The sequence below is a fragment of the Piliocolobus tephrosceles genome, chromosome 1 (assembly GCF_002776525.5).
Source record: "Piliocolobus tephrosceles isolate RC106 chromosome 1, ASM277652v3, whole genome shotgun sequence".
NCBI classification, from domain to species: domain Eukaryota; kingdom Metazoa; phylum Chordata; class Mammalia; order Primates; family Cercopithecidae; genus Piliocolobus; species Piliocolobus tephrosceles.
The window spans coordinates 183149269-183162246 of NC_045434.1; the positions used below are offsets into that span (position 1 = coordinate 183149269).

The 12978-nt window shown below is 38.4% G+C and overlaps 1 protein-coding gene across 1 annotated transcript in view; it reads right to left on the reverse strand.

Annotated features, from left to right (window-relative positions):
- The window catches only part of LOC111529566 (microtubule-actin cross-linking factor 1), a 283418-nt gene that overhangs the window by 206368 nt on the left and 64072 nt on the right, over nucleotides 1–12978 (reverse strand). The window contains exons 6-12 of the mRNA XM_026455708.1: nucleotides 3101–3267; nucleotides 2167–2279; nucleotides 1954–2060; nucleotides 1284–1403; nucleotides 1038–1133; nucleotides 263–390; nucleotides 83–176 (exon numbers count right to left, since the gene is read on the reverse strand). Of these exons, the coding sequence (XP_026311493.1) occupies nucleotides 83–176; nucleotides 263–390; nucleotides 1038–1133; nucleotides 1284–1403; nucleotides 1954–2060; nucleotides 2167–2279; nucleotides 3101–3267 (825 nt within the window). The remainder of the gene's footprint in view (nucleotides 1–82; nucleotides 177–262; nucleotides 391–1037; nucleotides 1134–1283; nucleotides 1404–1953; nucleotides 2061–2166; nucleotides 2280–3100; nucleotides 3268–12978) is intronic.

The following is a 12978-nucleotide window of genomic DNA, read 5'->3' on the forward strand; positions in this document are numbered from 1 at the left end:
GCTAACTTCAACCATTAGAGCAGAGGGTGAGAAGCAGAAAACATGTGACATAGATGTGGGACAAAACAGTCAAGAGACTTACAGCCTGCAAGGTATTCTTAGCTAGTGTCAGTTTTTCTTCACAGTTCAAAGCACCATTCTGAATTTTGTTTGCAATCTGTAGCAGCAATTCCAGCCTGAAATAAGATAAAACTATAGTCATGTGAAAGGTTCACAGCAGCTCAATAAATAATGTCAGACCACTCTCAGGATCTGGACCCACCTCTCCACAGCCGGCCGAAGTGATTTCTCTCGCTCCAGCATCTCTATGATGAGCTTTCCCCACTCTTCTTCCACATCATTAGGGTGATAACCTTGAGGCAGTTTAATTCGGCCAAATTCAATCCACACCTGAAAGAGACACTCTTTCAGTCCAAAAACACAGCCATGCCCTCTTGACCCAGTTTTGATTTACACATCACTTTTTGCTTCCTTACCCAGCCATTCAGCAGTTTTTCCTATTGTCTAACATGGAAAAACAATCAAATATGTATCAGGTTCTTCACCCTTGAGGTTAAGAGCAGAAAAGTCACCTCTAGAATGTAGGGACTACCTACTCTAAGTCCTACCATTCCTTTTACACTTTCTATAAATCTTCCTTTCCTCTCAGTAACTTTTATTCTGGCAAAGTTAAAGTCTCATCTCTACAACTTCAAATTCTCTAGGAATCAAATTCTGAACAGAAGTCTCTCTTCTTTCCACCCTAGGGAAAGATTCCGCTTTCCTCTGAGAAGCAGAAAAATTTATCCACAAAACTCAGGATTTCTGAATAAATATATGCCATTTTTCAATAAGCCCTTTAAAAAACAGAGATGGCTGACACTGCCCCTTTACCACAATATTTTAAGACCAACCTGAGAGTGGTGCTATTATTTGTCACCAGGAGAGTACTTCTATTAATGCAGTTTGGGAAGAGAATACAAGGAATCTATAATCAAGAAGCAACAACAGTACAGACCAGCAAACCCCAAGTCTCAGCAAAGGATAAGCTCTCTTACCTCTAGTAATTTATATAATTCCTCAATTCTTCCTTTTTCTCTCTCCTTGGCCAGAATTTCTGTTTCTTTGAAGTGTACATATTGGTTATAAAGTGCCTATAAAATTAATATTTGGTGAATGAATGGACACAAACTTTAGGACCCAATTTTTCATACCACCTCACCCAGAAGCCAGCAGTGATAATAAGCTTGGAGACTTACTCCCTAGAAAGATTTTACCAAAAAAATTTAAGTCCTTGACTTTACCTTTAGTTCAACAGGGTTTTGGGGAAAAGTTTTATCTGACATCAGTATTGTATGCTGTTTGATCCAGGGAATGAGGGAGTCCACTCGGCTTTGGTATTCTTGCCACCTGGAGTCCACTTCCTATTGCCAGAAGGTAAACATCACACACCTGATTAGCAATATCCAAAACAAGCACAAGAGGAAGTAGCTCAGGCCACTCCAAACTATATAAAATCCCTTTCCTTTAATTGCCTAGATGCTGCTCAGTTTAATGCTCACAGTACCAGTTTCAAAGCTCTTCAAGGGCTCTCAGGCTGGGATTCAATTTCTTGACACTAAGAAAGGCTACAAAGCAAGCTACTAAAAATATTCTGAAAAGAGCTGTGATCTACCTAATCAAGCTGATATATGAATGACTAATAAAACACTTCCTCATCTTGAATTACAGTTAGGGATGAAAGGGACATTCCTTGCTGGCATTTAGCACCAAATAGTCTATGCTAATTGTTACAAAACCAGCAGTATCTAGACTCATTTCCAGGGCCAAGGATAATGTCGATGTATGCTAAAGATACTGGATATATAGTTTGATATCATGAGTATACCATCAGTGCTTAAGAAAGTGTCTAAGCAATACATTCCACCCAAATGAATCAAAGTCAGAAGGCCTTCTAGGAAAATGTTCTTTTACCGTAGCACTGATCCCTTCTCCACCCTCAGGGACTTTAGGGAAGGCATCATAAATTGAAGACACATAAGTGATCACAGACTTTTCATCTGGAGATGGCACATCCACATCTGACAGAGAATGGACAAGAAATTTCTTAGTCAGAACAAAGGAACTTGCCAAAAGAAGGAATACTGAATACATGTTCCTTACTCAGTTCAGTAAACTCTCTCTCACCTTCTGCATCCAGCAGACGAGTGACCCCCAGTCTTTCTGCCACTTCAAAAGCCTGTTCCAGATTCTCTCGGTTACTCTGGATTTGTACCCTCTCCATGTCTACCAGATCAGGTCTGTAAAAGTCCAGCAAGGCACATGAAAGGTCACCATCCACACATCACACATGAGTTCACACAAAGAAAACCTCCTAAAAGTTCCCAGAGCTGAAAAACACTGAGTTAGAGAAAAAGCAGGAGGTTAAGAAGAGCACAAATTCCATTTTTAAGTATACACCAGGGGCTCAGTGCTCCCTAATGCTAAACTTAAACACACAGTTTAGGTTTGTTGAATGTCATGGGAAAAATATCATCAGTTAGCACTGAAAATTAGGGCATGTTTATGACCACTAAGAACTCAACAATTTTTAATTTTGTCATTCAGAATTTCTATCTTCCTCATCTCACTTCAGCCACCTGCTGTTCCTAAACCACTCCAAAACCACTCCAAGCAAGCCCTCACTCCAGGCCCTTTGCACTTGTATTTCTTCCAAATGGAACACTCTGACCCCAGAAGCCTGCATGACTCACTCCCTCATGGCTCTGCTCTAACATGCTCACCAAAGAGGCCATCTCTGACCACCCTGTCCAAAATATCACAAACCTCTGCCACTTTCTAATCCAGCCATTGCATTTACCACTGCTTGATGGCATACATTTATTACCTATTCTCCCTACTGGAAGGAAAGTTCCATGAGGGCAAAAACTTTCACTGTTTTCTTCATTGCTCCTTGTGCCCAGTTCCTAGAAAATTAGTTACATAAATATTCCTTTTTCAAATGAACAAATGAATCAAAGCTTTGATTTTTGCTTGAGGAGGTGGAAATAGCATTATAACTAATTACAAACAAGAGATGAGAAGAAGCCCTGCAGGAGCACAGAAATTCCACTGTTCTTACCGGTATCGGTGAATGAGTGCATTGAACATCTTCCCATCACTCCAGCAGGAGGAAAAGTTGGTGCATTTGATTCCTGTGTAACCAGCTGTCACCTTCTGGGTCCACAGGAGTAGTTTCTCCTTAGCTGACATATCCCCTGATTCTCCACTAATGTAGATGTCAGAGATCTGTCAAAAGATGCGACACAGAATAATTCATTATAAATAAGACAAAGTCTTTTAGCCTTCTCTTCTCCATACATTATGGCTCTTAGTAAAACGAAGATCCAAAGCTGGAAGCACTTCAGAGGACTATTCCAACATATATTCACCCTCTTGCTAGTCAAAGAAACACAAATTAAAACCATGAGAGGTAATTTTTCACCTGTCAAATTAGGAAATGTTTGTTTTTAATGATAATATTCATGATTGGAGAGAATATCTAAAATTGGGTACCGTCATAGACTGCCACTAGTGAGAGTATAAATGCCGTAACTTCTCTGGATGTCAGTTTTGAATCAAGTCTTAAAACATACATACAACTTGATAGGAAGTCATCAGAAATATAAACAAATAATTTTATACATGAATATTTATCAAAGTATAATAAACGTGACTTAGCAAAAAGTTATAAAAAGCTTAAATACTAATGAGGGGTTGGGGTTGACTGGTTATAAATCATAGCACAATTATAGCAGAATAGAATTCTTTGTAGCACTTAAGTTATGTTTTAGAAAGTTTCAGGCCAGGTGCAATGGCTCATGCCTGTAGTCCCAGTTACACAGGAGGCTGAGGGGGGAGGATCACTTGAAGCCAAGAGATGAAGGCTGTAGTGAAGTATGATCATGCCACAACACTGCAGCCTGGGTGACAGAGTGAGAGTCCATCTCAAAAAAATAAATAAAAATTTTAATGACATAGGACAATGATTACCAAATTTAAGAAACAGAATATAAACAAAATAATATATAGTAATCTTATTTTGTACAAAAGACATACAAAATATACATTTAAGTACACAGTCATATATACATACAAATGCACACACATACACCTATGTATGCAATACAGGCGCATATACTCTATGTATGTGAGAAATACAGCAAACTAATAATCATAGTTACCTCTATGGAGTAACATTACAGGTGATTTTTATATTTTCCAAATTTTCTACATCCTGTACATTTTCATAATAAGAAAAAAGTTATTTTAAGAAATCTCCAAAATACAGCACAAGACCTATTTTAGAGAGATTGTAATGCAGGTGAGGAAAAAGTGCATGTCTCGTGCGTGCAAAGTGGGACTAATACCACCTTTTCAGGGTTGCTGTGATAATCAGCGAGATTACACATTAAAGCAGCTAGCCCAAACTCAGGGTTATGCTCAACAAATAAGGGTTCCCTTATCTCTTCTTTATTTGAAGGCTGGTCTTTCTTCAATTCTTACTTGTCTAACTCCCACAGCACTGACAGTCTGTATCATCATCTAATTAAATGTTATTTTGAGCTGGGCGCAGTGGCTCACGCCTGTAATCCCAGCTCTTTGGGAGACTGAGGCAGGCAGATCACCTGAGGTCAGGAGTTCGAGACCAGGCTGGCCGACATGGTGAAACCCCATCTCTACTAAAAACATAAAAATTAACCAGTGGTGGTGCGCAACTGTAGTCCCAACTACTTGGGAGGCTGAGGCACGAGAATTGCTTGTACCTGGGAGGCGGACGTCGTGGTGAGCTGAAATTGCACCACTGCACTCTAGCCTGGGCGACAGAGTGAGACTCTGTCTCAAAAACATAAAATAAATAAATAAATGTTATTTTGCAGTATGGACTATTATTTCATATATTTAATCTTATCTCCCCTAGACTGCACGTAGGTTTCCTGAGGGGGTCTGGCACCACATCTTAACAACCAGAGCAAAATATAAAACTGAACTGCAGCCCCTGTGTGGGAGAGCTCCTCACCACTGGACGTGTTCAAACAGAAACTAAGATGCTGTGGACGAAATAACTTCCAAATCTGAGACCCGTGGATCATAGTCCTTCGGTGCACTGCCCATTGCACTTAGTGTTGTGCTGGTTGTATGGTGGGACCTTAACATGTTTTAATTAATAATAACTTGGTTTATGAATTAAATAATAAAAATAATAAAATGAAATAATAAAAATAAGCAAATAAAACTATTTTGGGGGCCAGGCACAGTGGTTCACACCTGTAAGCCCAACACTTTGGGAGGCCGAGGCAGGCAGATCATCTGAGGTCAGGAGTCTGAGACCACTCCAGCCTAGGCGACAAAGTAGGACTCTGTCTCAAAAAAAAAAAAAAAAAAAAAAAAGTATTCTGCGATAAAGCCCACCTAGAATCTGTAGACAGGTTACTTAGCTAATTCAAAGCAGTGCATAAAGTGAAACAAGTTTAGGCTAGCAGTATTTATCTCCTCTGGAGTGGGACTATGAATGACTTTATTTTTTCTTCCTACTCTTCTTTTTTTCAGACTTTGAGTAATGACCACACTTTACTTTTATAATAAAAACTATAAAAATAATCCTTGTTAACAAGGAAAAATATTAAGCCTTTGATTCAGACAGATATGTGTTTGAAAGAAGGCATTTACTAGAAATGTGACCTCAGGCAAAGCACGTAAGCCTCCTGGCCCAATTTTTCCCATATTTAAAATAGGATAATAATTTTCTCAAAGGATCATTACAAGGATTAAATAAGATGATGTAGGTAGTGCCGAGGGTACATGTATTTCCTTCCCATAATAATAAGACAGCATACCCAGCACAATTTTTGGTCTGGGTGTTTGGGGCAGAGAAAACACAGGCATGTCAATAGAACATCCTATCTCTTAATCATCTCATTCAGGTGCAGTACCATGAAAGTAGTAGCTTCCCTTGTGACCAATACAAGGGAGAAATCAATAATAAGGCATCTCCAAGTGTCTGCATTTATAAACTCATAATAGATGAGATTAAATATCAAATGATATTTTAAAATTGGAAAGAAAAAAAAGGGGCCAGGAACTTTAACACTATATTTAGAATAAAAGAAAGCTGCAGGCAAATAAATATTACTAAGATGTCTGAAGAAAGACTGTGAGAATAGACGAGTATGGGAAGCTTGCATTGAGTATAGAAAAGGGAAGGCAGGAAGTACTGCCTCTATGCCTGTGAAGGTGAAATTGTGCTCCACCCAGCAGATTCAAGGGACATGGGTCCTCATGCCCTTGACAGGTACATTTCTACAGAAGAAATCAGACTATTCTACTTTAATGATGACAACTAATAAGACCATCCTACAAATCATACCTCCACTCACCACCTCTCTGCTCTGACTCCATGTTCACCTGACATGAGGTGACAACTTTCAGATTATTATTTGCTTTCCATATAGATATTATTAAGCAACAAAAGCACTAAGTGGCCAATTCAAATTCTTGAATCACTTGGCAGTAAATTTTATTTTGTAAATTAATAAATTCACATTGACCAATCTCATGCAAATGTGATCAGTGTGAGTCAATTTCCTAAAACTTAATCAATTCCAGGTCTACTTGGGGCTGGGGGAGGGGCGGTAGTGGGGAGAGAAGCTATGGAGCTGCAGAGCCAAGGACCCAATAATGGATCATGGCTCTTCCTATAAACAGCTTCTTCCTAGTATCAATTCTATTTCAGTTTCCCTTAACATTTCTAGCTACCTATTTCACTGGCTAAATGCAACATTGATATATCCCACTGCCTTCACTGTAGCTGCTTCGCATACATATTAAAGTAAAACATTATTGGGAACAGGAAATAGATTTGTTGACGTAAAAAAAGGCAGAACTTGAATAAGCAAGACAAAATCTAAGTATTTGGGTTCTTTACCCAAAAATGAAATTCCAGTTAGTTAACTGATATTGTATGTTCATTACAGCCATAATCTTTCTGATAACATCTCTCATCTCTTAGTATTTCTGTATATTGCACTAAAACTATTTCAACGAACAGCTTTACTTCAGATTTTAAACATAGCTGTAATGAGACAGATGTTTGGATCCCTAAGTAAAAAAAAAAAAAAAAAACTACCCTGTATGGATTAGGGCCCTTCCTAGACTATAAACTGGATGGGAAAAATGGGATTATCACCACAACCATCTCAGTAATTAAATTTGGCTTTCATCAATCTTTTTCTGTATACTCACACATGATACGTGTGCACAGTACTCCTCTGGGCTATGCAGAAGTTTTACCTTAATCTCCCAAATGCAGAAATCCAGCTTCAGTTTCAGAGATCTTTCTCCCTCATCTCGATTTTTTAAGGAGGAAGCCATTTGGAGACGGAGAACAGCCTCAATATTATGCCTCAGAATATGCAAATTCCACTTGAATTTCCTTTCAATTCACACTTCCCAAAGCTTGGTTAATTGCTTTTCTGAAGTATTCCCAGAAGCTGAATGTTTTCCTAATAATTCAATAAGTATTGACTGAACAACATCTTAGCACTATGACAGGCACCATGGAGAAGAACAAAAAAAAGACACACCATTTACTTATTCTGTTAATATTTTTTGAGCAACCATTATATTCTAGGAGCTGTGCTTAAGTTCTTAATATCTCAAAATGAAAAAAACACAGCCCCCAGGCCTCAAGTTCAAGCAATTTAATCAGGGAGACAATTTACTACACAAAGAGATCAATGTGACAGAGATAAGCAAATGATCCCAACTAGCAATGCCAGAGGATTGCTCAGCAACAACCTCTGTGCTGAGTTTTAATAAGTAGAAGTTGGCCAGGTAAAAACATGGAAAACAAAAAAAGAAGACATGTCTGCCCTGCAAGAACTTAGTCGAGACATGCCATAACTAACTAACATATGATTATCCCAAATATTTTCCCAGATAACAACAGGTGTGTGAAACTAAAACAGGAATACAGGAAGGGAAGCTCTGTGGTCCTCCTGAATACACAAACTTTTAGAAATTTATTTACACATATACACATATTTAAAATTAAGCAGTATATTTAATGCATTTAGTATTAATGTATTTTCTGCCTTTATAATTTCAAAAAACCGTATTATTCAAACTTCACATGCATCTTTAACATCAATGTTTTTCCTTCAATAAAGCTATTTTTTGAGTGAATTTTCTAGAAAATACTGTCTACTTTTTAAGATTTTAAAGTTTATAACAGCACTTTTCAGAATCTACATTGTCTCTAGGTATTTCATTTCAAACCACAAGAATCCAGTTGCATAACACTGGATAAGCGTTTTTTTTTTTTTTTCATTCATTCTGTTGTGTTTATTTGTGATCCCCATAATGTATGTGTGTGTTCCATAATCAATGTGAGTGATTCAAAAAAATTTTTAATGTTAAGGCTTGTATACAATTACTTTCAACACTTCAAATTAGGAGATTATATTCACAGGAACAATAACTAAAACTTTCTCAGATTTTTGGTTCCTCTTTTTTGGTTAATCAATTATGGCAGTTGATCTCTACAAAAAAATGTTAGTGACTGAACTAGCAGATGGTGACACAGAATTATTCACCCTTTTTCATGAACTGACTATAAGCTCCCTGGAAGCCTAATAACAAGAAATGCTTTATAAGAAGTAAAATATAAAGAGAATATCTCTTTTCTGAAGGTTAACTTTTGGAGGAAAAGAATTTCATCTTATATCTATGGTAGGTCACATGAAAGAGTTAAACAAATTTAAAGCTAAAAAAGACCAATAATTATAGTAATATCCAATATAGAATCTCAGCAGAATGGAAAATTACTGTGGGCTGGAGTGATCACAAAGATTTCTAGAAGAAGTGCCATTTAAACTCATCCTTGAAGGGTGTTACAGAACAGATGAAAGGCAAGGAAGAAAAGAATTTCAGGTAGAAAGTGGATGTAAACAAAGTTTACGCAAGAAACTGAGATAAGGTGAAAGAGAAATAGTAGTTAAGGGGTTGATCTGTTAAAATGAGAAGGTTTAAATTGGGAATCGATAGAAAAGATAAGATAGACTACAAAGGAACTGGAATACCCAGCTGAGGAGTTTGGACTTTGTAAGTCTCGCAGTGGGTAAGACAGTTGCTCTGAGCAAGTAGGTACTTGATTATTATGTCCTCAAGTTTCTAGCTGACCTCATCACCCACTAAAGATAAAGCATCAGACCTTGAAAACTTTAAAGAAGCAAATGAAGGCTGGGTACAGTGGCTCACTCCTGTAATCCCACCGCGTTGGAAGGCCTAGGCAAGAGGATCACTTGAACCCAGGAGTTCAAGATGAGCCTGGGAAACACTGTGAGACCCCGTCTCTACAAAAAATTTAAAAATTAGCTGGGTGTGGTTGTACTCCCCTGTAGTCCCAGCTACTTGACAAGTTGAGGCAGGAGGATCGTTTAAGCCTGAGATGTCAAGGTTGCAGTGAGCTATGATTGCACCATTGCTCTCCAGCCTGGGTGTCGGAGCAAGATTCTTTCTCAAAAAAAAAAAAAGAAGAAGAAGAAGAAGAAGAAGAAGGAAGAAGGAAGAAGGAGAAGGAGAAGGAGGAGGAGAAGGAGAAGAAGAAGGTTCTACAAATGCCCAGCTAGAGGGATCTAATGGCAGCTATGTTGGTGAGGAATAGAGAGAAAGAAGGTGTTTATTATCAATATGAGAGTTATAAAACGGAGTGCTCCTTTCAGTATTCACATTCAGAGTCCTGGAGGTCTCACTAGGGAATAAAATTAGAATGGAAACCCTAGGTAATAGAATATTGGCATTTTTCAACTCTACAAAATATTGTCAAACTACTCTCTAAAGGACAGTACCAAATTATACTTCCACTCAAGTGCTATGAAGAGGTTTTCCCATCACTCTACATCCTCGCCTACACTTGGTATTTTCAGACTTGTTATCTTCTGCCAACCTGATGGGTATAAAATGGTATCTTAGCTGGGCATGGTGGTACCCAGCTACAAGCTTGAGTCTAGGAGTTCAAGGCTACAGTGCGCTATGATGGTGCCTGTGAATGGCCACTGCTCTTTAGCCTGGACAACGTACCTGAGACCTCATCTCTTTAAAAAAATATATGGGGCCAGGTGCAGTGGCTCACGCCTGTAAACCCAGCATTTTGGGAGGCAGAGGTGGGCGGATCACGAGGTCAAGAGATCAAGACCATCCTAGCTAACACAGTGAAACCCTGTCTGTACTAAAAACACAAAAACAAAATTAGCCGGGCATGGTGATGGGCACCTGTAATCCCAGCTACTCAGGAGACTGAGGCGGGAGAATGGCGTGAACCTGGGAGGTGGAGCTTGCAGTGAGCCGAGATCGCACCACTGCACTCCAGCCTGGGTGACAGAGCGAGACTCCGTCACACACACACACACACACACACACACACACACACAGAAATATACACACATACATAGAGAGAGAGAGAGAGGGAGATGGTATCTTGTTGTTTGATCTTTATATCCTTATTAGTAAAAAGGAGTCTTCTTATGTATATAAGGCATTTGGATTTCCTTTTTTTGTGAATTGCTTAATCCTGGACTTTCCCCTATTTTTCTGCAAGGGTGTTTGTCTTTTTCTCATTCATTTTCTTGTTCTTTTAAGTAATAATATTAACTAGCATTTATTGTGATTACTTGTATTAATTCATATTATTCTCACAACAACCCTACCAAGTATGTACTATTCTTATCTTCCATTTACAAATAAGGAAATTGTGGCACAGAGAAGTTAAGTAACCTGTTCCAAGTTATACTGCTAGTAAGTTGTAGAATTGGGATTCAAATCTAGCTAATCTGGCTACATGCTCTTAATCACTTCATCTATAGGACAGTAACCCCTTTTCAGCAGTCATCCATGGAGAATTGGTTCTAGGACCTCCCTCAGATACCAAAATCTGCAGATACTGAAATCCACAAATGCTCAAGTCCCAGATACAAAATGGGGTAGTATTTACAAATGCTCAAGTCCCAGATACAAAATGGGGTAGTACAACATATGTACATCCTCCCAGATCCTTTAAATAATCTCTAGATTACTTATAATTCCTAATACAATGCAAATGTTAGTAAACAGTTGTTATCTTGTTTAGGGAATAATGAAGTCTGTACATGTTCATTACAGATGCAATGTTTTTCTTCAGAATATTTTCCATCCATCATGGGTTGAATCCACAGACGCAGAACCCACAATGCAGAGAGCCAACTGTATTTGCATTATATCATAATTTTACCAGTATTATTACCTTTTTATTTTTATACAACTTATTTTGCCTAACTTTCCATTTTATTTTTATACAATTTTATTTTTAACTTTCATTTTATTTTTATACAATTTTTTTCTTAACTTTCTATTTGAAATGGAAATCTTCAAATATATACAAAAAGAGACAGAATAGTATAATGAGCCCCTATGTACCCATTACCCAGTTTCAACCATTATCAACTTATAGCTAATCCTGTTTCATCTACCTTCCACTCACTTCACCCCCTATTATGATGAAGTAAATATCCTATTTTTCTCTAAAAACATTTCAGTATGTATCTCTAAAAGGTCTTTTTTAAAACATAACCACAACACTACTGTTACATCTAAAAAATAACAATTCTTTAGTAACATTTTTAATTAAGTAAAATTTTTTGAAAAAGAAACAAAAGCCTTTCTTAAAGCTCTAACTGTAACTTCACCTTCTACATTCCCCCAATAGTGTCATCTGGTTAATTTTGTTTTCTTCTTTCAGCACAAAACCAGTATTAGTAAAACAACACTCCCTATAATTAAAAAGGAAAACTGAGAGAGGGATACTTGTAAACTGAAAAGGCTGAGCCCAGAAGATAATACACCAACCAACCTCTTTCTTATCATTTCTAGGCCCCAGTGTTATCTGACTATTCACCTAAAATTGTAGAAACTCGAAGGGTTGTGGCAAGAATACTGGCATATAGCCAGGCGTGGTGGTGGGCGCCTGTAATCCCAGTTACTCGGGAGGCTGAGGCAGGAGAATAGCTGGAACCCAGTAGGCAGAGGTTGCAGTGAGCCGAGATCACACCACTGCACTCCACCTTCGGCGACAGTCAGACTCCGTGTCAAAAAAAAAAAAGTATATTGGTATAGAGGCAAATTCTTCGTTAAACGGGATTCGCTAACAGTGTGGGCAGGAGCTTGGCAGCAGAAGCCATGATGGGGAGGAGGAAGGGATTTTCAAAAATGTTTCTTGTTGAAATAAGCCAGGTATTAGTAGTAAGGATATTGAAAGCAGTTGGGAATAGGGAGTACTGAGAGAAGAAATGGGCCAGAGAAGAAGGTCTTTGTCTAACATCAAAGAGCGATTGCTATTAGCCTGTTCCCATCCAGCTCCAAATCCTAGTCTACTTATCATTCTGAAAACATATTTGTCAGCTGACCCTTGTCATCTTGCTTCTGTGTTAACTATTTCTTGACAAAAGAAGTATTAACTATACTAGGTGAATAGAAAAGCAGATCCTATATATTCTACTATCTAAACCCCACACCAGCAAGAAGCAGAATCAGTTCCCATTTCTCTCCATGCTAAAAAGCAACAAAACCCATGGTGAAGTTTATGTCTATCCATAGCCTGGTCTCATTTTCATCAACAAGCCCTGGACTAATCAACAGAAGAGAGAATCTGGTTGGAACTCAAATTATTTTCTGAGGAGAGTTACTACTCTGACATATTAAAAACAAAACCACCACCAAAAAAGCAAGCAAAAAACAATTCAACTGGACTGCCAGCTGTCTCCTGTTTAGACAGGAGTTGGTGTGTGAACAGCAGCAGCTGCTCTTCTGACCCGTGCCCTCCCAGCGCTCCCACTTTCAGCAGAGATGCTCTTGCTCTGCCTATCGGTTTCAGTATGCGTTGCCCTCTCTGTCTCAAGCCTGTGAACAGCGTGTTAGGGAGGGGAGCAG